Source organism: Cnephaeus nilssonii, assembly GCF_951640355.1.
Source record: "Cnephaeus nilssonii genome assembly, chromosome: 8".
Lineage (NCBI taxonomy): Eukaryota > Metazoa > Chordata > Mammalia > Chiroptera > Vespertilionidae > Cnephaeus > Cnephaeus nilssonii.
This window is the reverse complement of record NC_137079.1, coordinates 1,478,697-1,505,453: the sequence shown is the minus strand read 5'-3', so window position 1 is coordinate 1,505,453 and position 26,757 is coordinate 1,478,697. Positions and strand designations below refer to the sequence as shown.

Sequence of the window (26,757 nt, the reverse complement as noted above, 5' to 3'; positions counted from 1 at the left end):
GATGAACTGTCAGGACGCGTTGGGCTTCTAAGAAAAGTGATGGAAATGCTAGGATTTCTAGTTCTTTCAGAACCTGAGCTGTTTCCCATGCATCGTTGGAAATAAAAGGATGTATTCTCTACTTATTTTGCAAAGCGAGTGTTCACATAGCTAATCAGGTATGCTCTGGAATTGTTAGGGGCAGAACTAGGGTACTGGGGACCAGCTCTGATTGTGGGAAACAGCAGTCACGCTCCGTTAACCATGAGCGCCCTGTGTTGGTTAAGAAAGGACATTCTGACCTGGCTGGGAACTGTCCGCCCCGGGACCTGGAGCCAATGTTGGAACCACTCCCATTGGGGAGCTGCCGATCCTCATGGAAAGATTCACAGCCTTGTGGCCCCCGCAGTGGGCCCCACCCCTGGCCCTTCTCCCCATGCCTGTAACCCCTTCTTCCCCATGTACTCCTGTCCTTCCCGATCGAGGGGGCTGCAGAGCTGCTGATCTGCTGCCCGCAGGACTGGAATGAACGCTCGTGTACGATTCACCCCTGTGACTGCCTAATTGGCTCGAGTAGTGACAGGCAGCCGGACCCCTGGGTTGTCCGGTCACAGACGTGTATGCTGGATCCATATAACAAGCATCAGTTCCCGGGGTAACTGTAAGGGTTACATGCCTGCCATTTATTAATAACTTAACAAACGTTGGTCACCAGTATTTTAAAGAAAGCGTTTTGCTTCCTATCAGGGGGACAATAAGATTTCACCATGTAGAATGCCATCATCCTCTTCCTGGATTCACACATTTTAACAGACGCTTTTTTCTAGTTCCTTAAGGAATTACATATGTAAATGGGGTGTAAATAATTGAGGAGCTACTTCCAGTTACCAGGGAAGCCAGCTGGCTTCCAGACCACAGGGTCCCCTGCCCAGCAAGGATTCCCCCCAGCACTTTCACAGATATTTCAGCTCCTGCGGTGACAAAGGCCTAGCGAGAAACTGCGAGCATAATTTACTCACCTGATTTATGAAGCAATTCACACAATGCTCGCCAGGGGATGGGTCATTGTCAAGAAAAGGAGGACCTTTAACAACTGCGAACTGGATTATTGCGTTTTATGGTGGAGCCAGTGGCCTGGAGTTTACTAACCTTCACAGGAAGGCAGAGCAGATGGGCCATCATTTCCCACTGTCCACACCTGCTTCAAAGCCAGATCTAGGGCCCGAGGGGGAGACCTGCCCACAGGGGCAGGCAGCCTACTCCCCCTTAGCAACACACACACCACTGCCCCATCCCGTCCCCTAGATCCCTAAGCCACACAGCAAGGAAGCAGCAAGGTCCCCCAAAAGCAAAACTGGCCACGAGCTGCGTTTCTAGCGAGTGGATCACAGACGTAGTGAGACTAACAACATCACTAGGAAACACAATGGGTGGTTATTATTATTATTTACCTCTTCTTTAATACATTTTTATTGATTTTAGAGAGAGGGAGAGAGAGAGAGAAATATCAATGATGAGAATCATTGATTGGCTGCCTCCTGCACGCCCCCTACTGGGGATAGAGCCTGCAACCTGGGCATGTGCCCTTGATATGAATCGAACCCGGAACACTTCAGTCCACAGGCTGATGCTCTGTCCATGGAGCCAAACCAGTTAGGGCCACAGTGGGTTATTTTGTGGGTGGTGTGGACGAAAAGGGGCCGTGTGCTGACCTGACTAACTCAGGGGAGGCCTGTGTGGTGGCCTTGCAAACTCAGAGACCTAAAGTGACCACAGAGGAGGGTCTGAAAGTAAAACCTTTAATAAGAAGCTTCTGCACAGCAAAGAAACCATCAACAAAACAACAGGAGAGCCCACTGCACGGGAGAACGTACTTGCCAATGTCATCTCCGATAAGGGTTTAATCTCCAACATTTAGAAGGAACTCATAGAGCTTAACAAAAGGAAGATAAACAACCCAATCAAAAAAGGATCCAATGGGAAAAGGACCTAAGTAGACACTTTTTGAAAGTGGACAAACAGAAGGCCAAGAGACACATGAAAACATGCTCAAAGTCACTAATCATCCGAGAGATGCAAATCAAAACGACAGTGAGGTACCACCTCACACCTGTCAGGGTGGCTATCACCAACAAATCAACAAACGACAAGTGCTGGCGAGGATGCCGAGAAAAAGGAACCCTCGTGCACTGCTGGTGGGAATGCAGACTGGTGCAGCCACTGTGGAGAATAGTATGGAGTTTCCTCAAAAGTTAAAAATGGAACTGCCATTTGACCCAGTGATCCCACTTCTAGGACTATATCCCAAGAAATCAGAAACACCAATCAGAAAGGATATCTGCACCCCTATATTCATAGCAGCACAATTTACAATAGCAAAGAATTGGAAACAGCCTAAGTGCCCATCAGCAGATGAGTGGATTAGAAAACTGTGGTACATCTACACAATGGAATACTACGCTGCTGTAAAAAAGAAAGAACTTTTACTATTTGCAACAGCATGGATGGACCTGGAGAGCATTATGCTAAATGAAATAAGCCAGTCGGAGAAAGATAAATATCACATGATCTCACTCATTTGTGGAATATAATGAACAACATAAACTGATGAACAAAAATAGATCCAGAGACATAAAAGCATCAAACAGATTGTCAAACTTCAGAGGGAAGGCGGGGGAGGGTGAGTGGGGGGTAAGAGATCAACCAAAGGACTTGTATTCATGCATATAAGCATGACCAACGGACACAGATAGTAGAGGGCGTGTGTTAGGGGATGGGAGCGGCTGGGGAGAGGTCAATGGGGGAAAAGGAGACATATATAATACTTTAAACAATAAATAATTTAAATTAAAAAAATAAAAGCAGTTTATAGTGGGAGTCACGTTTTAGGCCAGCATCTGCCCTGACAAAGGTCAGCTTCCATCCTTACGGAGCCTGTTGTCTTTCTGCATCTAAGGTAACACACCTGTGGGATGTGGGGTCACTGTAACTTCCCTTTTCCCGACCCCTCAGGGCACAGCCAACGACCACAAACCCCCTCACTGTCATTGAGTGCTGACTGCTACTGTCCTGCACCACCTAGGGAGAGAAGCATGTGTCCGTCATCTCACTTTTATCCAATCCCAGAGGTTTCCTGCTTGCTTCCTCCCGCCTCCCCAACCCATCACCAGTGGAGTTCCTGTGACCCTCCTATGTCCCCTTCTCTGTAATGTGTAAAACAAGGTGAAACCGCCCTTCTCCGGAGCATCGTCCCATCAGGTGAGACTCTGCTTCCCAGAGACTGTCCACAGTTTGACTCAAATAAACTCACAAAAATGCTTTACAGGTTCGAACGTTTGTTTGTTTTGTTTTGTTTTGTTTTAGGTTAGCAGAGGTGTGGAGCCGTAGGGCTGTGAGGGGAACCCGCAGAAGGAGGACGGGAATCCGCTGATCTCCCTCCAAGGTCCCTGACGGGGTGGGACAGAGAGGCCGGGACAGGAGACCATGGGCCCGTGCAACGAGGCCCAGAGGACCAGGGCGGCTGGGAGACAGAGAGCAATGGCCAAGGTGTATGACCGTCACTAAGTGCAGAGGCTCCCGGACGGCACGGAGCCAGGGGCCTGAGATTAACGCTCCCTTTCAGCTTCAGCACGTCGGGATGGAAGGGCAGAGGACTCCACACCAGCAGACCTCACATTCCACAGTGGGGAAAGCAAGACTGGATCTAGCCTGGTCCCGAGGGGCGGACGAACGCAGCATGGCCGGCGAAGGACTGTCCTTTAGAATGGAGAGTGTAGAAGCTGGGCTAGCTGGTCACCCCGCGCCACACACACAACTCACACAGGAAGTCGCTATCCTCGCATCTCTGTGCACAGCAGTTCAGACACGGCTTTGCCGTTTCATGCAGCGAAAGGAGCTGCGGAGGTTCTGAAATCAGCCCTGCGGAGGAATCCCGTCTGTCGAGGAGGAAAAGGCCGGGGAATGGAGGACAGCGTTACGGAGACAATGTTCCGTCCAGGGCTTCGCATTCACAGGACGGTCCGTCGGGCGACTGGAAATGAGGATCGCTCGGGTTTCCTCCAGGTGGTGCCCTGCAGGCAGGGGAGATGGATCGCCTTGAAACAGAGACCGACGACAGGAGTGGCTCAGAGTCAAGAGCGGGCGCGTTCCAGGGCCATTTATTTCGTGCGTTCCCTTGTTGTTTCTTCCCGAGGGCGTGAGAGCCATGCATTCCCCGGCTCCATTTTCCTGCAGTTTGTTATCCGGCTTCCCATTACACAATGTTCCGAACCACAGGCCCCGTCCTGCCCGGGCACAGACTGTTGTAACAGCAAATGGCCAGGACTCGGTGCGGCCATCTGTTCGCCCGGTGAGTTACAGCAAATCGATACTGTATTTGTCCAGCCATCCGTCTTCCCCGTCACGGCAAACCACCTCTCGCTGAGGAACGGCAGCCAGGGCTCTCCCTCCTCCTCCTCCCTCCATCCGGGTCCTGAGGAGTTGGAAGGGCTGAGGGGTCAGCTCGCCCAGCGACACACACAGGAGCGAGGGACAGTAGTGACCAGGCCGCGGGGAGGGCGGGCGCTGTCCTCCTTCCCCGGGCCTCAGGGGGAGCCCAGTTGCAGGAGATGGTGCCGCCTGCGGGAGGGAGAGCGCCCTGTGCCTGCATTTCCCCGGGGCCTCAGAGGCTGGTCTCCCGAGCCCCAGCGCCCGGGCTGGGCACAGCTGCCAGGCCGCACCCCCACGGCCTGAGGATGAGGCCGGCCCTGCACCCAGGTCCGTGCCATGTCAACGATGAGCTGTAGTCCTTTAGAGCATCTCCGTTCACAGGACCCGGGACACCCAGGCAGCCGCGGTCTCACTGCGTTCACGAGCGACCTCACGTCCCCTGGGGTCCCTCGGTGCCAGAGGGGGAAGTGGCCCTTGGCTTCCGAGGTCCGGGTCCTGGCGCCCATCACGTGGCCGGACAGACTCAGACTCGGGGAGGCCTGCGTTCCGGCCTCACCCCGAGACTGAACCTGTGTTCTAAGATCTGGCAAACCCCGTTCAGTGCTCTGCCCTCCTCCTGCTCCCACAGTGACCCCTGCGCCCTCTCCGGTCTCCGCTGACCCGCCACGTCCGCGTCCGCTCTTTGCTTCTTTCCACTTCTATCTGGAAAGTTCCCCAGGGCTTGGCTTTGCTGAAAGCCCACGGAATGTACAACCTGCTCTATCTAGTCGACAAAAATCATTACCATTTTAATCTGATGAATGCTGCACGGGGGCTGGGAGGAGGTAAATGATTTTACAGCCCTCGCCTCCGTGTCTCTCTGGCTTCAAAGCCCGTGCCCTTTTCTCCATGAAACATTTAATTTGGTTTTGTCACACCTTCTGCATAAATAACATCACCATTTACTTCACCACTGATCGCAGAAGGCTCACCGTTTCTCAACTCCTCATTTTCTCTAATGATGAATTCTCACGTCAGACAAAAAGATGGCTTAATGCTGTTGGGAGAAGGGACAGACACTTCTAGACCCAATGAGCAGCTACAAATCCGTCCAGCTGTGTGCAGACAGGAATAGAAGAACCATCTCCTTCCCACGGAGCTAGTGCCTAATGCTGTGCAGGGAGAAGAGCTGGGGTCTGACTGACCTCCGGGTTCACAGGGCAACGCTCAACCACTGAGCCACACTGGCGGCCCAACCAAGAATATCCTATATAGTAAAAGGGAAATATGCAAATGGACCCTAACGGCAGAACAACCGCTGGACCGGTCACTATGAGGCACACAGACCACCTCTCGTTCCCTTCCCCCCGGCCTTCAGGCACCGATCACCCAATGGCAAACGGGGAACTGGGGGTGGGTCCGGCTGCGGGCAGCTGGAGAGGATGGCTCTGATCACAGGTCAGGCCTAGGGACCGTACCCGCACCCGGATTTCATGCGCTGGGCCTCTAGTTTTATTAGAAATTACAAAACCAGACACCTACCCGCATGTCTCAGAGATCAATAGAGTGTGTGTGTGTGTGGTGGGGGGGAGGTAGGGAGGGAATACTGGAACGGAGAGGGAAACTGGGGTAAAACCTGAGACGGAGACATCTATTTAAGAGAGAAGCCTCCGGCTGCACTATGACCAGTGAGGGCAGAAGTGAGACAGTGCTGAGGCCCCTTAGGAGGCAGGATCAACTATCAACAGGACCTCCCTCCCCTTCTCCCCCCCTCCCCACACTGTGAGGTCAGAAGAGACTTCCGAGGCAGAGAAGTAGACAGAGATGAGGGGGAGGGCCCTTTGTAAACTGACTTCCCCAGAAACGGCGCAGGGAGAACGCCTGCCCGCCCGCTGAAGGACGGACGGCACAGAGGGGACTTACGGACGGAGTTCTTGGGGCTGCTCTCCTTGCTGGGCAGCATCTTGACGCCTCTGGACTTCAGCTCGATGGCCTTTTTCACTGGAAGAGAGAAGAGAGCCCCGATTAGGTCAGAGGAAGCCCATGTCCACCCTCAGCACGGCCTGTCCCGCGGCTTCCCCCCCTCCCCCCCCCCCCCCCCGAGCTCGGGGAAAGGGGCCACCTGCTGAGAGCCAGGGAGGCCAAGGGACTGAGTGTCGGGGCTCGTGAGTGAGCAACACAGGCCATCCGACAGCGAGACCGCGTCTTACAGCCACGGCTTCACCAGCTGAGAATCACGCACACGCTTTTCCTTCCTTCCCAACCTGCTCCCCCCCAGCCATGGCAGATCCACAGCCACTGTCGTTCCGCCATCCTGTTCAGGCAGGTTCCCGTCTCAACGTAAGTGCAGTGACAGCAGAGTTTCTAAACTGGCTACAGGCCTGACAAATTTTAGCTAAAAATGAAAGTTGTACATGTACTTATTCATAGAGCCACGCGATCACACTGAGTTCCATCGACGCAGCACACCCGAAGGATCTCCACTCCTATTGCCGGCAATGAACTATTACTTCCTACCGGAGGCCTGACGCGCGGAATTTGTGCAAGGGGCTCAGCCCCTGCCGCCGTGGCTTCGTCCGGAAGGTCGTCCGGAAGGATGTCTGGTCTAATTAGCATATTACGCCTTTATTATTATAGATTTTAATTATTCTTAGGGAACACGCCAGCAGTAACAGTGAACTCCTAGGCACCCTCCCCGGGGCCACCCCCCTCGCCCCCCGCGCCTGCCACCAGACCTCTCCCTCGGGGTTCCTCCTCCTTCACTGGTCACCCTGTCCCCAGCCGTGTGCCACCCTGAGATGCGTTAGTACCTGACGCCATCAAGCTCACGTGCCCACGTCACCCCTGGGCCGCACATCCAGCGGGAGGATGGCGACCGGATGGAATATCATCATGTTGTGAGGAAAGCACTGCGTTTAGAAATACTGTGCAGGCGGCATGATGAAAGTGCTCTCTATGCCCCACTCCCTCCACCTCAGTGCTGCGGGGTCCGCCCCCTTATCACAGTGACCGAGGGGACCGGCCCAGGGGACAGCCGCCTCGGCGGGCAGCGCTCAGCGGGCACCTGCTCGCGTTCGTCAGGGAGCGCTCCCGCTGCATGGACTCACCGCCTGCTCTCCCCACCCTCACAGCTTCACTTTCTTCTCCGACAGCGTGATCGCACGACGTGATGTCAGACTGAAACTGTCCTGCACTCCGTGTGTTTCCTCACATGCCAACCTTCCACGTCAGAATTGACAACCACCAACCAATCGTTTTATGAATCTGTATGCAATTTGCTTAGACCCGAGTTGAACGCTTATTAACATCGATCCTCTTACAGCGAAAGATATGCCCGAAGCCACACAGCGTGGGTGGTTTTCCTTTTCTACAGATACTTTCCTTCCTGATGGTGCCGCTCCCTGGACATTCCCGAGAATTTGGGAAAAACCTAAAAATTATCAAGAAGAAAATAAAAGTGCTGCCTGAATAGACCCACACGCGTCTCCTCCCGAGCTGTGGACGCTAATTCCCTGACGACTGCCCCTCCGCAGCCCAGCAGGTGCCCTGACCGCCTCGAACCGTGACCGCCTGGCTCCTGGGCGGGCCCTCCTGGCATTTTCAGTGTAAACGTGCCCCCTCTTCCCGCGTTTCCTTTACTTATCCCTGTTGTGTGAGTGCTGTTAGTGTGCTGTCCCCCGGCGTTCGGAGCCTCGTCGCTCCCATTAAACGGCGCATTAAATCACAGCTAACGTGGTGAGAGAAAGGACAAAATGGGATGCTCTTTACGTGGGAATAATAACGTTTCTCTGGGAGGGCACTGTCAGCGCCGTCGCCGAGAAATTAATTACGGCCGCTTCCTGGGAGGCGCCGGCGAAGGAAACAGATCATAAGGCCTGGTTAGCGCGGAGGACGCCATAGGCAACGGAGGACGCCATAGGCAACGAGGACGCCATAGGCAACGAGGACGCCATAGGCAACGGAGGACGCCATAGGCAACGAGGACGCCATAGGCAATGCGGTAAGTGCTCACCCGACGCTATGGCCCCCCTCCTCCTCGCCCACGTGGCCAGGCCCGGGGCAGGACAGAGGGTTAGTGCCCGTCTGCAGGCGGGCTGAGGGGGCCAGACAGGCAGGCGAGCAGTTGCTGTGAGCGTCACACGCAGACCTTTGCCATGTTGGGAGACCAACATTTGAAGACCAGGGTTTTTAATATGACGGCATCGGCCTTCCATCGACGGAAGAGGAGCCGGAAAGCGACGCTAACAGGTTGAAATCACAGCCGCCCAGGCGTCCACACGTGGACGGAGCCAGTAAGTCCCAACCTGAGGCGGCCCTGCAATCACTCTCCAAGTAAAGGATCTGCTTCCTTGTCTCTGAAACTCACCTGCTCCATACACCGCCCTACCTCTGACAAGACCCCGGGAATTCCCCGGGAATTCATCTTAGAGAGAAACCTCGGAGAGCGGCCCCCCAGCAGGAAGCGGGCGTGTGGGGGCAACGTTTCCTCTAAGTTGCCCTGGACAGATGTTTCTGGATTCTTACGCAAAGCATAACCTTTTAACTCAGTATCCAAATCTAAGACCCGATGAGAAATCTCCCTTCCCGAGAGGTGGCGGCCTCCAGGCACGGGGTGTGCGGCCGCACGCCGTGGGTGTGGATGTGTTGGGTTTGAATTCCTGTTACACAGGAGCTGGGGCTTAGGTCCCGTGAGGCTGGAGCAAGAGCAAAGAGCCGGCTGGAGCTCAGAGACGGGACCCACCGCCTCCAGGTGCCACCGGCAGGCTGGGTCCAGGCCACCCTTGAGGCTGCTGTCCTCAAAATGTGACTGTGTCTGGGGGCCCTGACACACTTTGGGGGCCCTACTGGGTCAGCGCTGTCCTCACATCAGACTAAGATGTTATTTGCTTTCCGACGCTGCGCACAGAGGCGGTGGGGCAATGCGGGCGCCCCCGGGGCACCCCATGGCCCGTGCTTCTCAGGACATGTCCCCTGATAGCCAGGAGACACGAAAAGATGCTCAACATCACTGGCCACCAGAGAGATGCAAATTAAAACGACAGTGAGGTACCACCTCACACCTGTCCGAATGGCTGCCATCAACAAACCTACAAACAACAAGTGCTGGCGAGGATGCAGAGAGAAGGGAACCCTCATGCACTGCTGGTGGGAATGTTCCTGATGTTGTTCTGGCTCCTGGACAACTAGTTAGGACGGTTCCTGATGTCCCCTCTGTCTCCTGGACTTTTAGTTAGGTGGGTTCCTGATGTCCCTCCGGCTCCTGGACAACTAGTTAGGTGGGTTCCTGATATCCCTCAGGCCCCTGGACAACTAGTTAGGTGGGTTCCTGATATCCCTCAGGCCCCTGAACAACTAGTTAGGTGGGTTCCTATTGTTCCTCCAGTCCCTAAACAACTAGTTAGGTGGGTTCCTGATGTTCCTCCAGCCCCTAAACAACTAGTTAGGTGGGTTCCTGATGTCCCTCCAGCTCCTGGACAACTAGTTAGGTGGGTTCCTGATATCCCTCAGGCCCCTGGACAACTAGTTAGGTGGGTTCCTGATATCCCTCAGGCCCCTGAACAACTAGTTAGGTGGGTTCCTGATGTTCCTCTAGTCCCTAAACAACTAGTTAGGTGGGTTCCTTATGTCCCTCAGGCTCCTGGACAACTAGTTAGGTGGGTTCCTGATGTTCCTCCAGTCCCTAAACAACTAGTTAGGTGGGTTCCTGATGTTCCTCCAGCCCCTAAACAACTAGTTAGGTGGGTTCCTGATGCCCCCAGGCTCCTGGACAACTAGTTAGGTGGGCTCCTGATGCCCCCAGGCTCCTGGACAACTAGTTAGGTGGGTTCCTGATGCCCCCAGGCTCCTGGACAATGAGTTAGGTGGGTTCCCTCTCTCTGAGACAGGTCTCCACTGAGCACTGGTGGAGCAGCCCTCTGGGTGGTGGGAGCAGAGGACTCCCCAGAGCCGCTCTCCCCCGAAGGACTGGGCGACTCCGACCGCCTGTCAGTGGCAGGGATGAGACTGGGTCGGCTGCACCACCACTGAACTGCACACAGAGCTCTCAGCCCTGCAGGTGCTCCCCCCCACTTCCCCTAGAAGCCGAGACCGCGCCTGGGGGAGGGGCTTTCCCTGGCATCCCCCCCATCCAGGAGGCACTGCCCTCCTTCCATCTACAGACTTAGAAACGGCCCCCGTTCCGCCTCCTGGGAGCAGCGGGGAGCCCACTCGGAGGTGCAGCCCCCGCCTGATGCTGGGACATGTGCACCAACAGCGCCACTGACATGTGCGGGCACGAAGGGCAGAAGGGCAGTGTGCTGCAGGTGACAGGGCTTCGGGCAGGCTGCCAGTGGAGGGACTTACTGCTTCGGCCTCCTTTGCTGCAGGGGTTGCTGTTTTGTCTTTATTGCATGAAACAATCACTTCAGACATGAAAATCACAGATGCGAGTGTCCTGCACCCACATGTGCCCATTGCTCATTTGCAATAATTACCAACTTGTAGTTATTCTTATTCTTTTTTTTTTAGGTGTATCTTATACAAACGTCCCTCCCAGCCCAGCTGGTTTTGAAGCAAACATCAGAACATCAATCCACACGCCCAAGTGCATCAGCATGCATCTCGGGAAAACCACGATGCCTTTCAATATCCATGAGCCTAATACCGTTATCACGTGTAAACATGCTCCCAATAAACCCTCCATGTCACCCACTCTCAGGCTGGGATTCGGTGCGTCCTGATTATCTCACTGTGACAAATGAGCTCATTATCCCTGCAGGACGCACATGGGGCTCAGAAAGCACCATTGGTCGGCAGGCCTCTGCAGCGTCCCCCCAAACTGTCGCTTCTCCCCCATCTTCCTGCTCCATCCCGCCCAGTGCTTCCTGAGACCATGTGGGCACCGGCGGGTCGCATCCCCTGGAGATGTTTGTGCTGCTCTCTGTCCTCTGAGCCTCCTGCAGGCTGTCCACCGGGTAAAGCCCAGGAAGGCTCAGGTGTGATTTATTTCCTTTGGGCAAGTCCCTGCTTCACAGGAGGCCCTGCCAGGAGGAGGGCCTGCCTCTTCCTGTGATTGGCGGAGCCACTGACCATTCTCCAGGCCCGTGACTTCCTTAGGGGCTGGATGAGGGTAATATTTTTTTTTTCTCCCAACCAGGCCAAACATTATCCCAACTAGATTCACTTATGAAAGGTGTCATATTGGATTAATAACTCGAGGTCCTTGGGCAGAACACTTTAATTTCCTATTACTCTCAGAGTTCTAATCATAAGTGGCGGAATATTCATAGAGACCTCCCAGGCGCTGAGCGTTCCCGTGGTAACCAGCTGCTGGGTGACAGCAGGGAGAGAGCAGGGGAGGGGGGCATGGGGAGCAGGGACCTGGGCAGCTCAGGAGCTGTGAGGTCACTCTCCCCAGAGGACCAGGTCCTTCCCTGCAGGCCACGGGGAGAGGGGCCCACCCAGGGGGGATGGAGCATGTGCAGGGAAGTCAGGTGACATAGGGGAGGTGCCGGCCTGTCAGTCTAACCGGAGCAAAGAGCATTGGTTAGGCAGGTGGACCCCAATGCCAGCCGGGGAAAGTGTGGGAAGACACACTCCCCACAAAGGGAGTCTCTCTCCTGTCCCTCCTGCGTCTCCCGCGTCCTGGCACCTGCTTTCGCCGTGACCCTGCTAGCCGCGTGGACCCCACACGTGGGGACTGCAGCTGGGACACAGGCTGAGCTGGCCAGGGCAGATGGACTGAGCCTTCCTGTGGAGCAGGGCCCGTGGGCGTGGCTTTGGCCCTGGTCCTGCTGGGACAGGGTGGGCGGAGGGCGGGGGAAGCGGCCTTGGAACCCGGGGTTTAATGCCACAGAAACAAAGCTTTCTCGTCGTCCCGCGGGGGCCTCAGGAAATTCTTATTCCCGTGGCTCCCCAAGAACCCCACTTCCACTGGCAACAGGTGGGGACAGGACAGCCCACCAATAACACAGGACCGTGTGAGATAACGTGGTAATTGCTGTTCCCTCAAAATTGGGGCATCTGGGCTCCAGCCCACTGGGGTCCCTCAGGAAACGGGGGAATGAGCCTCTGAGGGGTCACAGGTGGAGAGGGTTACCCACTGATCCCTTCCCTTCTGGGCGGAGGGGCACCCCATGTCCGGCTTCTCTGGCTGCTCTCGGCTGGGCAAGCCCAGAGCGATGGGGCGTTCTGCGTGGAGAAGCAGAGGAGGAGGAGCAGAAGGAGGAGCAGGAGGAGGAGGAGGAAGAGGACCAGGAGGAGGAGGAGGAGGAGAAGCAGGAGGAGCAGAGGAGGAAGAGCAGGAGGAGGAGCAGAGGAGGAGGAACAGAGGAGGAGCAGGAGGAGGAGCAGAGGAGGAAGAGCAAGAGGAGCAGGAGGAGGAGCAGGAGGAGGAGGAGGAAGAGCAGGAGGAGGAGCAGAGGAGGAGCAGGAGGAGCAGGAGGAGGAGCAGGAGGAGCAGGAGGAGGAGCAGGAGGAGGAGCAGAGGAGGAGCAGGAGGAGGAGGAGGAGGAGCAGGAGGAGGAGCAGAGGAGGAGCAGGAGGAGCAGGAGGAGGAGCAGGAGGAGGAGCAGGAAGAGGAGCAGGAGGAGCAGGAGGAGGAGCAGGAGGAGGAGCAGGAGGAGGAGCAGGAGGAGGAGCAGAGGAGGAGGAGCAGGAGGAGCAGGAGGAGCAGGAGGAGGAGCAGGAGGAGGAGCAGGAGGAGGAGCAGGAGGAGGAGGAGCAGAGGAGGAGGAGCAGGAGGAGGAGGAGCAGGAGGAGCAGGAGGAGGAGCAGGAGGAGGGAAGCCCCAGCTCAGGACCAGGGCCCTCCCTCCGGAATGCCAGTGGGCAGCGGGGCGCCTGGGCCCGCCCACAGCGGCTGCCCTCTCCAGGCTGCTGGCAGGAGCTGCTGCATCCAGCGAGATGCTCTGGAGGTTTGCATGTGAAGGGGTTTAGACCACGCCCCCCGAAACATGCTGCTTTGGCATACTGACTATTCAAAGCTGGAGGCGCCCGGGCCGCAGAGGCAGGCGCGGAGGGAGGCAGCACCGCAGGCTCGGGCCCGTTCCCACGGAGCTGCCTCTTTTCCTTAAGGTCCTGGCGCGAGTTTCTGTTCCTGGGACCGAAGGACTTAACAAAAATAGACAGGACCAGGGAGAGGGACTGGGCAGAGAGCACCATGGGAGCCAGGGGAGCCAGCAGCTCTGAGGAGGGTCCCCTGGGCGGTTGCATTGGGAAGCAGAGTCTGGGGAGAGGACGAACCCCAGGAACCCTATCGCTTAGCTGTGTTGCCTGGGGCCACCTCGCAGGGCAGAGTCCCGATAGGACTCTGCTCTTGGGGCCCTGGACAGCTTTCTGCTGGAGTGAACCTGGAGCCATCATTTAACCTTGGGGCCCCCCGTCTCACGGTCAACACGCCGGTGAGGGGGCCTCTCCGAGGACGTTTTGAACTGTGTCTCTCCATAGAGACGAACGAGTTACAGTGGATCCGTCATGTCCCAGGACCGCAGGTTCACCCAGAACACAGAGAACCCGAACCCAACAGTGACCGACGGAAATGCATCCTGGGCATCCGTCCAGCTTCTTGGCGCATCGAAAAAAGGACCTTGACTTTGTTTTGGGGCAGTGGTTGGCAAACCGCGGCTCGCGAGCCACATGCGGCTCTTTGGACCCTTGAGTGTGGCTCTTCCACAAAATACCAAGGCCTGGGCGAGTCTATTTTGAAGAAGTGGCGTTAGAAGAAGTTTAAAAAATGTGGCTCTCAAAAGAAGTTTCAATCGTTGTCCTGTTGGTATTTGGCTCTGTGGACTATGAGTTTGCTGACCACTTGCTGGGGCAACCCACCATGAAGCTGGTCCAGACCCCGCCCCTACCCGTCAGACTGCTGGGAAAGGTATTTCTGGGTGTGTCTGTGAAGGGGACCCACCCTAGCTGACCAGGTGGCCCGAGAAGCCACATGTCCCCTTGCCCCACGGCGCCCACACACCATGGACTGCAGCCGGGGACACCCGCTAAGCCAGCCGGGTGCTGGGCTGGACCTGAACGTGGAGCAGAAATTCCGGGCAGGGCTGTGATCCTCTCTGTGCAGACGAGAGTGTTTCTGAGAGAGGAGCATCTGAAGGGAGATGAGCAGAGAACAGGGCCCTGTCCCGCATGCTGGGCCCGCCCCGTGTCTGGAGGCCCGAGGAGGGCTATGGGAGGGGTGCTGCTGGCTGATTACACCCGTTGCCCCCGCCTCCCTGAGCTCCTGTGCCCTGCGCTGTGGGCTGCTCCAGGGCAGGGCTGGCTGCACACTCACCTGCCACTCACCCGTGTGGACTGAGCACCGGCCCCGGGGCCTGGCCTCGGCTCCTCACCTGCCAGTGGCTATCTTGTGACCTGCCATGTGGGACTGTGAGCGGCCCCGTGGCCACACCGATGCATGGACAGCAAAGTGTGGGCACCCAGAGTCCTCGGCGAGTCACCCCAGGGAGACGCGTGCGCAGAGCCGTGCAAGGTGACCCCCGACGCTTCCTTTCAGGACCCGGCTCTCACAGGCACCCCACTCGGCTGCGGCGGGATGTCGGGTGCGCTGGCAAAGTGCCTTAGTGACCCGAGGGTCTGCACTGATTCACAGAAAGTACTCACGGACCCCCGTGGGCACCCACACCACCTTGACCTTCAGCAGATGGGAACGGGGCGGGTTGCTGCTTTACTGAAAATTGCATTTCCTTTACCTCGTGTGAAGGAATTTGCCGACTTTATCCCAGACAGCTGCTCTCTAAAGGGATAATCATTGATCTCTCTCCCTCCAGCGATAAGCCGATTAGCAGCGGTGACCTGTCCGTGCACGCTGCCAGCGGAGACGGGCCTGCCTCTCCTCCAGGGAAAAAGACATCAGCGTGGCATCGGCCCCGTTTTCCTCGTCCGACCTGAATCCATCCTCCTAGAGAATTTTAGTCCTTAATCTCCAGAACTCTTAGTAACCGACGCTGGGACTGATTTAGGATTAAATTAAAGGGTAATGCCAACGTAAATTCTTCAACACCATCTTGGCTGCCTCCTCACGCCTCCTACTGGGGATCACGCCGCAACCTGTCTGGCTGTGCCTGCGGCCGATCTCTCCTGACCAAGTCCCCCATGTGGGGCAGCACCTTTCCTCCAAGCAACTCAAATTGTATCCGGGGGCACCTCCGGGTGCCTGAGCTTCTCCCAGCTGCCCCGGCTGCCTGCCACCCCTCTGCCGGCCCAGGAAAATGGATCGCAGCCGCCAGGCCCAGGCCTCCGCCTTCCAAGCGTAGGCCGTGCTGTGAAGTTCAGGGTTCGCTCCAGCACTCCTGGGAGCTCCCACATCTGCACCAGCCACTGGAAATCCAAGGAGAGAATAAAGCTTAGCGCGAGGGTCGTCTTAAAGCTCCGGGAACGTCCCCGTGCGGCTGTGGGCCTGTCTACCTCTGCAGTGAGGTCGGCCTTCAGCTCTGACTAGTGTTCCCGCTCTCCAGGGAGAGCCCGTCCTGGGAGATTCTCATCACAAACAACTAAACCGCCTGCAGGAGGTGGCAGAGCCCTAGCCTGTTGCTCAGTGGTTAGAGCGTCAGCCCGTGGACTGAAGGGTCCTGGGTTCGATTCCCAGCCAAGGGCATGTCTCTTGGTTGCAGAAACATCATTGATGGGCTGCCTCCTGCATGCCCCCTACTGTAGACGGCGCGGGCAACCCGGGCATGTGCCCTGACCAGGAATCAAACGGGTGACCTCTTGGTTCCTGGTTCCTGGGTTGACGGTCAACCGGAGCCACGCTGGCCGGGCGGAGACATGCTGTGTTGCTATCCCTGCGCGTTGTGAAAGGACGGCCACACCGCGCCAACCAGCGCAGCCACCAGCGCAGTCACCCCTCCTTCCTTGTGCCGCGCCCAGGTGAGATCCAGCTTAGCCCGCCTCCAGCGCGCAGCGCAGTGCTGGGGACCGCGCTCACGGGCTGTGCGTGGGCCTGCGCTCCCTCCTCTCGTCACTGAAGTCCTGCCTGTGTCAGGGAGTCCGCCTCTCCGCCTCTCCCCCTCCCAGCGCCGGGCAGCCAGTCTCCACTCCGTTCCCGTGGGTATGACTTGTCTTCTGCGTCAAGATGCCGCCTGTCACTGATGGGATGGTGGCAGCCCCTCCTGCCTCCTCGGTCCTGGCACCTGCAGAGGCCAGCTGTGTGTCCCCAACAATCTGGGGGTCCTTTCTGCGGTGGCCCAGAGCCTGGGGAGCTGGTGCCTTCCCAGCTGTCCTTGCCATGACCTTGAGGGGAGGCCCCTCTCCTGGGGGTGGGGTCCTGCCCAAAATGACACTGTGCTGTGCAAGGCTCACCGCCTGGGACGGGAAAAGGCCTCTTGCTCCGTGCAGAGGACTGTTAGTGAAATGGGGCTCACTGCCTCTGCTGTCCCTGAGCGATTAAGGTCATCCTTTAGGAGGGCGACTTTATTTTATTTTTGTAGGATTATAAATTGATTAGGTGGTTTGGATACCAGGTGGGTTGAGCCCCCAAATGGTGCCAGCAGCCAGGGAAGAGGAGTCAGAGGTTTTAAAGGACTCTAGGCGGGCTTTTCCTGGTGGCGGGGGGGACTCTCTGGGTGGGCAACTGGAGGGTAACTTTAAATTTGCAAGGAATAAACTTCCTGTTCATCGTTTTTACATGATTTAACTTCCAGGGGAACAAAGGAGATGGCACTGAAACAGGAATTTTAGGGGAACCTAGGCAGGGTTAGGGCATTTTTAGACTTGGGGTCCATGGAGGAGAACAAACGGCTACAGACAGGGAGAAGGGACGTTTCCTTAAGACAAGGGAACTGGAAGTGGCCAAAACAGGTCCATATTCACAAAATAAAGGAGGAGCAAAGTCTAGAAGGAATGGAAGGACGATGAGGGAGGAGGGCCTCAGGAGTCACCATAGTAACCAATTCAAAAGGGAATATTGACCAATCAGAGGGGCTATCAGGACACAGAAACTGCAGCCTTTAAAAACCATGGAATCAGGGAAACCATGGGACCCTTTCCCCCTCCCCACGTGGGAGTCCATTCTGTGGAACCCTTAACCCCTCCCCACGGGGAGTCCATTCTGTGGGGCTCTTCCCCCTCCCCACGTGGGAGTCCATTCTGTGGGACCCTTTCCCCCTCCCCACGGGGAGTCCATTCTGTGGGGCTCTTCCCCCTCCCCACGTGGGAGTCCATTCTGTGGGGCTCTTCCCCCTCCCCACGTGGGAGTCCATTCTGTGGGACCCTTTCCCCCTCCCCACGTGGGAGTCCATTCTGTGGGGCTCTTTCCCTCTCCCCACGTGGGAGTCCATTCTGTGGGACCCTTTCCCCCTCCCCACGTGGGAGTCCATTCTGTGGGACCCTTCCCCCTCCCCACGTGGGAGTCCATTCTGTGGGACCCTTTCCCCCTCCCCACGTGGGAGTCCATTCTGTGGGGTTCTTTCCCTCTCCCCACGTGGGAGTCTGTACTTGTTCTTTAATTAATCTCCACCTTTGCTCTACTGCCCTCTGTCTGTGGATTCATTCTTCGACTCCGGCGGACAAAGAATCCGGGTTCCAGTCCAAAAATTCCGTTTCAATATCGATCCTTCAACCAGCAAACCTGACATTTTTCTGGATGGTCCCCGAGTCTTATTTTACGTTATTTCATTTTTGCTTCGCCATGCCTGCCTGTCCAACGCCTGTCACGCTGCACAGGGAACCTGACAGGCTTCCTGACTACCTGTTGCTGAGAAAATCTCATAAACCTGAGGAATCATACGCTTCCTGCCTGGAAGTCACCGGATTAAAACCCGCTAATGAAATAAGACCCAGAGAGTCATCATCCGAGCGCAAACTTCATTTCACAAGTTACGGCCGTGGAAATAGAGCTGCCTGGGCGGGCAAAGAAAATTGCGAGTCATATGAGATTTGAAAAAGGAACATTAAAAAGACGCGAATGGTGCAGGGTGTATTAGTAAGCATTAAGTTATGATCCACACACACACATCAAGAAGATATCTGTAGATTTTATAGCCAGTTCAGATCAAGGGGTGGGATATTAAAATATTTTCATTTTTATGGCAATAAAAATGCAGGCATATTACATTAGGGGCGATTCAGAGAGGCGGTCACTTGAAGAGACTCAGGGGGTAAAGAATGTTGCCTCCATTCTTGGGGCAATAATGGCATTTTCTCTAAAAAGTGGGGACAAATTCATGCCAAAGCTCGTTTCATCTCCAGAATTCCCATCCTGAAAGCTCTCCTGGACACCCCGGGCCATGAGATACAAAAGAAGTTGCGAAAAAATAGACCCGCCTACAAAGCGCTCCTTCGTCGGAGGAACAAACATTCAACAAGGGTGTGAATGTCGCTGCATTTAAATTTGTGTAATTTTAGTTCGCCACGGTGACCGCTTTTCACAGGCTTTACCGTAATGATGTCCATGTTTTCAGTGGAGCGACTATTCCTACCCGGGTTCTGAGCCTTTTTGTAATTAGAAAATTGTACTCCAAATGGAATTTCCCAAGGAACAGTCAATCGGAAGGTTTTTAAAGAGGAATGCATCCTCCGAATAAAGGGAATCATGAATATCACCTCCTGGGGCCAGGGGCCAGGGGGCAGCTGGGACGCTCCGCTGAGTCAGCTCCTCGCCAGACCCTGCCCCTGCCTCTGCCTCTCGCGCTGAGCTCTGAGCGTGGCTTGTCCTGAGGGCGCCCACCATAAGAATGGATGGATTTCCATCTTAAACGTTGATTTTGAATTACCCGAGTGTAACACCCTTCCACCAGCTTCAAACCACCCACTCCCACTTTCCCAGGAGGCAGTGGTTCTGCAGGGACAGCGTCTCTCCTCTCACTCAGAAAACCTTGCTGGTCGGGCCAGTCGACAGGGAGGCTGGGGAAGGAAGGAGACAGGAGACACGGTGCTGGCCCAGGGCTAGTGGCCTCGGGACCTCCTGGGAGCTGACACCATATCAGTCAGGGTGTCAAAGGCTGGTTCAAGGTCATCTTTTGTCTTTTTTTCAAATGTTTTTATTTATTATTACAAGAGGCCCGATGCATGAAATTCATGCACAGGAGGGGGCGGGGGGGCGGGTGACCTTCAGCCCAGCCTGCACCAGCCTGCACCCTCTCCCATCTGGGACCCCTTGAGGGATGTCCAACTGCCTGTTTAGGCCCGATCCTCGTGGAATAAACCATGGAAACAGGAAGTCGGTGGGACCCTTTCCCCCTCCCCACATGGGAGTCCATTCTGTGGGATGCTTTCCCTCTCCCTACATGGGATCGGGCCTAAACGGGCAGTCGGACATCCCTCTCACAATCTGGGACCACTGGCTCCTAACCGCTCACCTGCCTGCCTGCCTGATCACCCATAACCACTCTGCCTGCCAGCCTGATCACCCCCTAACCACTCCCCTGTCAGCCTGATCGATGCCTAACTGCTCACCTGCCAGCCCGATTGCCCCCAACTACCCTCCCCTGCTGACCTGGTCACCCCTAACTGCCCTCCCCTGCCGACCTGGTTGCCCCCAACTGCCCTCCCCTGCTGACCTGGTCGCCCCCAACTGCCCTCCCCTGCTGGCCTGGTCACCCCTAACTGTCCTCCCCTGCAGGCCTGGTTGCCCCAACTGCTCTCCCTTGCAGGCCTGGGTCCCCCACAACTGCCCTCTCTTGCCAGGCTGGTCACCTCCAACTGCCCTCCCCTGCTGGCCCGGTCACTCCTAATTTCCCTCCTTTGTCAGCCTGGTCCCCCCAACTGCCCTCCCTTGCAGGCCTGGTCCCCCGCAACTGCCCTCCCCTGCAGGCCTGGGTCCCCTACAACTGCCCTCCATTGCAGGCCTGGTTCCTCCCAACTACCATCCCCTGCTGGTCATCTTGTGTCCACATGAGGGTGGCCATCTTGTGTGTTGGAGTGACAGTCAATTAGTCTATTACTCTTTTATTAGATAGGATTATTATTATTATTAAATATGTTTATATTGATTTCAGACAGAGGAAGGGAGAGAGAGATTAAAACATTCATGATGAGAGAGAACCACTGATCAGCTGCTTCCTGCACGCCCCCTGCTGGGGATGGAGCCTGCAACCTGGGCATGTGCCCTCCCTGATTGAGAATCAAACTGTGACCTCCTGGTTCATAGGTCGATGCTCAACCACTGAGCCGCACCAGCTGGGCCATGGCTCAGTTTTCTCACCCAAGTCTCAAGGCGAACATTTCACTGTCCACTTCCCATGACGTGGCAATGGTTGTACCCAGAATCTCAGTGTATAAAATGGGCTACAAGTTCCATGTTTACAGTTCTCAGTAAGTAGACTTATTTCTGCTCAGCAAGGCTATGCACTGTTTGACTGAAGCAGTAGCTCTATGTTAAAACGTGCATTATTCACGGTAGTCAGATAATGCAGGCAGGAAACTTCCGGCCGAATGAGAACTAAGGAGGGTCCTGCCCTCCCTGCGGGACAAGCCCTGCCTGGCCTCGTGCTCTCTGAATGGCGGCCGTGCTTCGAAGAACTGGTCGTTCGAAGGGGAGTTCATCTGTGGTGACAACACGCTGATTTCTGTCCCCACTGCCCCTCTGTAAGGTCTCCCCCACCCCAGGCGTTCTCCACCCACCTCTGTCCCCAATAAACCCGGTTCGTTCCTTATCGTGTCAGTCACACTTTGGCCAACACACACTTTTCCATCATCGTCTACAAATGTCAGATCTAATTCAACCTCTTCCAAGCGCTCTTGATTTTCCAATTTACCTCCCCGATTGCTTTCAGGCTGAATTTTCTCCTTTTTCCTCCGCTTCACATCCACCCACGGCCCATTCCTGTCCTCGTCACACTTGCCTGCTCTACCGACAGACACCTGTCAAAAACGCCGTGTGCCTGTGCCCGCCTCTATACCTGTCGGTATCCATCACCACTCCTCACGCGAGTCTTCCACGGCCCCCGCTGAGCGTGAGTGTTCTAAATCTGTGTCGCTATAAATTCTCATACTTCATAACCTGAAATCCCACGGTGACCCCAGATGGCAGGCAAACCTGTAGCTGACAAAAATGCCTGTGAGATCTAGTATGGATGGAGAGATTTGTAGCTTTTGCTACATTTTCAATGGGGCATCTGACCCAAATATGTTGAGAGCCACTAATTACATTATGAACTCCTTAGGGCTGAGACAGTGGTGATTAATCATTTGTCCACAGCCAAGCCTAACAATATGCCGGCTGTATCTGATTTACATATTCTTAATGCAGGGAGTCCTCAAAATGTATACCCACTTTAACAGCTGATAGCTCAATTTAGAAACTGAAATGTATTTTAATAAACACTGTGGCCTGGCTGGCGTGGCTCAGTGGTTGAGTGCCGACCTATGAACCAGGAGATCAGGGTTCGATTCTGGTCAGGGCACATGCCCTGGCTGCAGGCTCGATCCCCAGTAGGGGGCGTGCAGGAGGCAGCTGATCAATGATTCTCATCATGGATGTTTCTCTCCCTCCCTCTCCCTTACTCTCTGAAATCAATAAAACAAATATTAAAAAAAATAAACACTGTCTTTATAATTATTCAGTGTGTAACACATTTTGGGGACGCCCTGTATATGTATTATTATTGGTCGGGTGACTTACTACAGGAGGCGACGCCTCACTGTTCCCGTGGTGACCGAGAGAACAAGCGGCGTGGCCCATGCCCCGTCAAGCTGAGCGGCTGCCGCAGGCGCTGGTGGAGCTCGGATGGAGCTAGATGTCCTGTGCGGGGACGCCTGGGGGGAGCGATCCCCGCAGCCGCCCGCTGACCTCCTGGCAAGAGCAGGCAGGAGGAGACACTGCCCCCGTGACTTCACCTCCCCCGAGTCACTGCTGACAACGTGGGCTCACAGCCTCCGGGACTGTGTGGAGGCCCAGGTGACGCCCACACGCGCCCCGCGCTGCCACGGGGTGAATGTGAACATCTTGCCAACAAACTGGTCTGCAGACCCCGGGGCTCGGCCGCCGGTCGCAGAGAGAATCCTGAGCAGTGAGGGCCCCGAGGGCCCCGCCGAGAGCCGGAGCCGCTGGCCTCGCGGGTAAATGGGACCATGAGGAGGGCAGGACGACACTCCACACGGATGGCGCCCCCCGAGCCGCGTGTTCCTCAAGCCCCCAAGCTCAGCGGCGCCTCGGCCACATCTCTCCTTCATTTCCGTCTTCACTGACAGGGCGGGGGCTCCCCATCATCCGGTGTGAGCCTCACGCACGCGGACGTGGACAGAAAGACGTTTTAGCGTAAGTGGTTTTATGTAAAATGGCGAAGGTGTGTCCTGTATTCACATTTTAAACAAAACTTTTAAAATAAATCACTACATGAAAGCACCCTGAATTAAAAGCCTGGAATGAACTCAAAAGTTCATCTGCTCCCTGAAGCGGCCTCTGGGTGAGGCGTGGAGCCGGTAACGTGCCGCCTCTCATGAATGGAATCGCATACTCCACTCCGCTTCGACACATGTTGCCGCGTTAGCAAGAAACTACCCCCGTGTCTAGTCAGAGAGGAATCCTCAAACAGAGGCGGATTGCCCCTGCCCTGCCCTGCCCTGGCACACACCACACAGCTCTTCAGGACGGATCCTCACCTCACGGTTCTTACCGCACTGAGAGGCACCCCCGCACCGCACCTGCTTCCCCCTCTCTCACAGGGGCAAGTGGGCACGGTCTACGAAACCCTCCTTAAGGGCCAGCCCAAGGCCGCCCTGTGCAGAAGGCGAGGACTTGTGGCCAAAGGTGTTCTGTCCAACGGGAGCCTAGAGCTGTGTGAACCCGAGCAGCAGCCACAGCCTGCAGGCAGCTCATCCTCGGGCCAGTGACCCCGCTCATCCCCTCAGCTCGCGGTGCCCTCTGCCTCGGGGATGGGAAATCAGGTTTGTCAGCACCATGGGAGGCCCCATGGCCCAGGAGGAGCCGTAGAACCATGTCAGAGCGAAGGGCCACGGGAATGCACACGTTACATCCAAATTGGAATTCGTCTGAAAAGATGAAGCTCCTAATTTTCCCAAACACATTTTTAACAGCATGGAAATCTCCCTTGTCTAGAAAGGCCATCATTTTGAATGAACGGGGAAATCAATGGTGGTATAGAACGATCCCCTGGAAGGAGCGCTAATTATTTGCGTCAACGCGAGATGTAAATCCGCGGCCTGGCCCTCCCTTGATTTATGAGACAGGGTGTCCTCTGCAAAATGGGAAATTTACGACACACGCTTCCAACGTGATTTATCAGCCACAGAAATCAATGGCATTTCAATTTGTGAAAATTGTGTTTTTATAAACAGCCGGGGAAACATGTGTAAAACCAGAGCTCAGCACAGAGAAGGCGCCTTCACAGTGAAGAGGCGGCCGCCGTCCAAGATTAATTCACCTTTAGAAATCCATCTTGCCGACGTCGAACACGTTGAGATGACAGATGGTGCTAACAAGGTGATTATTTAATTATAATTAATGATGGAGGCAACAGACAGAATGGGCTCAATTTTCCGCTGATTTAAAAAAAAATAACGCGTCCCACATAAATCGATCGGCCCACGAGCTCAGCATATGTGCCGATACATCCAGGGCGCCCCCTGCATCTCCACCTCGTGTGTTCCCAGTGCTCCTTAGGAAGGGAATATGTTTGAGGAGCAGCCAGGACAGAGTTGCGCTTCCTGTCAATCAACCTTACCGCTACTTTTGCCGTAACTTGATTGGGTGACGGAAGAGGTAAGAGCCAAAGAAGAAAGTGTGAGACTCAGAGAATAAAGACTGCAGAGATAACAGCTGAGCACATCAAGGAAGGGCAGAGAGACGTTTTTATGGCGGGGGCTGTGTATTGGACCGAGAAGAGCGGCGTGTGGCAAAGACTGCGTTCCTTGGTTTTTGAAGTGGTAACATTCCTGCAGCCACTGTGGGCTTGGACCCAGCGATTTCTCCTGGAGAGACCACCCTCTGCTGTGCGCAGCGGGGGGACCACAGGAGGTTTCAGAGAAACCCAGCTCATCTGCGATCCTGTTGTCTCCAAGGGACCCCCGTGGAATGGTTATATTCTCCAGAGTAACCGCGCAGGAGAAGGGGGACTCAGATGCTAAAAACGCACCTTGAACGGAGAAATGCCTGTTTTTTAAGAAAGGTTCCCTTCTCGCCACATCACCCGGGGTTCAGATTCCAGGACTGAGCATGGGCAGGGACACTGGGCAGGCATTGGGGGAAGGCGCGTTGCAGTCTCACTGCTGTCCTCACTGCGGCTCCCGCGTCCTCACTGCTCATCGCTGGGCTCTTCTTGCTGGCAGAGGTGCTGGTCCCACAAGAGCGCCTTTGTCCCGGTTCTGTTTCATTGAAATACAAGCACAGAGCCAGCGGGGGCTCCCGTGGTGAGCCGGTGGGAAGAGAGATGAGCCATGTTCTTTCCTTTTGGGGAGAAGGTTCCCACTGGGCCTCCGGGATAAGACCAGGCCTCCTGGTGCCACCGGAGGACAGAGCTGCAGGGACCGTCAGCCCCTCACCACGTGGTCTCGCAGTTGAACTTCAGAGGAGCTACTGCTCCCTCTCCTGCCTCCCTGCCCCCAGGCCTGTGCTGGGTCAGCAGACCTGCCTGAAGCTCCCATGCATCAGGTCCTCTGCCCTTAGAGGCAGGACAGCCAATGCCAAGCCCTCCTGCTAAAGCTCCGCCCTCCATAGAGGCCCCGAGGGTCTTCCTGCGAATGTTTCCTTCTTCTTCCTCTTTTTTTTTTTAATATTTATTGTTGAAGTATTACAGATGTCCCCCTTCCCGCATTGCCCCCCATCACCTGGTTCTCACCCCGCCGCCCCAGGCCCTCACCACCCTATTGCCTGTGTCCCTGGGCAAGGCAAATACACATGCCAATGCCCTGGTTAATTTCTTCCCACCCCGCCCCCTCCTGTCTGAGAGTCCTCTGTCTGTTCAGTGTCTCCACGCCCCTGAGCTCCTCTGTTGGCCAGTTTATCTGTTGCTAACTTCCGGTCGCTCTCTGTTCGGCCTGGGTTTGTTACACAAGGGGGCAGTGCGGAGCCCCTCTCCCATGTTCAGTCGGCTGCGCCCTGGTCTTGGCCTGGAGCCCCCTGGGAAACGAGGCCCACGTGCTAACGTAAAACAACAACAAAACGCGGTCCTGAGTCCAACTTCCACGGCAGCTGGAGAGGGTCCGGATCCATTGTGTGAAGCCGGGTGCAGATCACATCCTACTCAGCCCCTGTTCATCGCTTTGGACTTGTGTGTGAATGTTTCTGCTCACCACGGCCATTGCACGTGTCCTTCGGAACCCCCGCCAACACGGTGAGGCTCTGGCCACGCTCTGTCGGCCAGCGTGTCCCTCGTATCCCCCACGGCTAGTCTCCTCGCGTCGCTGCTCCGTGGCTCGTCTTTCCCGGAATCCCCGTGCAGAGGCCAAAGGCACTGATCTGTGGGAGTGCTGCTCCCCTCAGTCCTCTGTAGGTCGGCGCCAGTCAACCCTTTGGGAGCCTTGGAGGAAAGGGGGCGTGGCTGGGAAACCACGGCACAGACTTAGCGTCCTGGCTGCATGGCGGTGGTTGGTGTTCTCCTTACGGACTCATGATTCAGATCCATCCAATAGAACAGGGCTGACGTCTGCCCGCGGGGCCAGCACGACCGGCTTGTGCCTTTCACGGAAGCTGTTTACCAATCATCCGTCCTTCTGACCGACGAGGTTCTGGGGTGGGCGGGGAGTCCACCGTTTTCTCCTTTGGGGGTCCTGGCACCCATGGGGCTCATGTCAGGGAACGTGGCCTTAGCTGAACGGACGTTCTCCAGGCCGTGTCTTGGGGACACTAGAGGTCTTTGCTTGGGAAGCCATCTCACTCTTTAACAGTCATACCCTTTATTTGCAAATGAAAGTGGGATTGTTTCCAATGGACCTCTTAACAGACTTAATTCTTTTCATGGCGTAGATAAGGATTATGGATTATTAGAAACACATGGGATACAACACAACACTGTACAGGTGCAAACCCGAGAAACTGGGTACAGAGACAAAGTTTGAGGATCCACCCTCCCTAGACCCCAGTGCAGTTTTGGGGTTCATTTGCATGCAGATCACTAATCAGGTAACTGGATTTACGCCCTGCCGATCTATTTTAGAGGTCAGAGCGACGCGATGGCACACTTACGCATTTTCATGCACCGTCTGAGCTGAACCAGCCTTCGGGCCGGGATAAGATAGCACCGGATCCCTGGGACACGTATTTACCGTCAGGTGAGGAGAAGTTAAGGTGAATACTCATCGATACGGACTAACACTCAGCAATCATCGCGGCCAAACAAGAGACACGGACAGCGCATGGCGCAGCAGGAAAGCTTTAGGGAGAAGGTGCTGGGTGTCACCCACAGACTTCCTCCGTTAACTGTTCACTCAGGGACAGAAGGCGTTTCCAAGCTGGCAGCTCCTGCCCCGTCCTCAGCAGGAGAATCCCACG

The 26,757-nt window shown here is 55.6% G+C and overlaps 1 protein-coding gene across 1 annotated transcript in view; it reads right to left on the bottom strand.

Annotated features, from left to right (window-relative positions):
• CSMD1 (CUB and Sushi multiple domains 1) overlaps positions 1–26,757 on the bottom strand; it is a gene marked incomplete at its 5' end in the record, with an annotated part of 729,782 nt that overhangs the window by 312,038 nt on the left and 390,987 nt on the right. Inside the window, one exon of the mRNA XM_079779355.1 lies at positions 6,310–6,387. Coding sequence (XP_079635481.1) covers positions 6,310–6,387 — 78 coding nt within the window. The remainder of the gene's footprint in view (positions 1–6,309; positions 6,388–26,757) is intronic.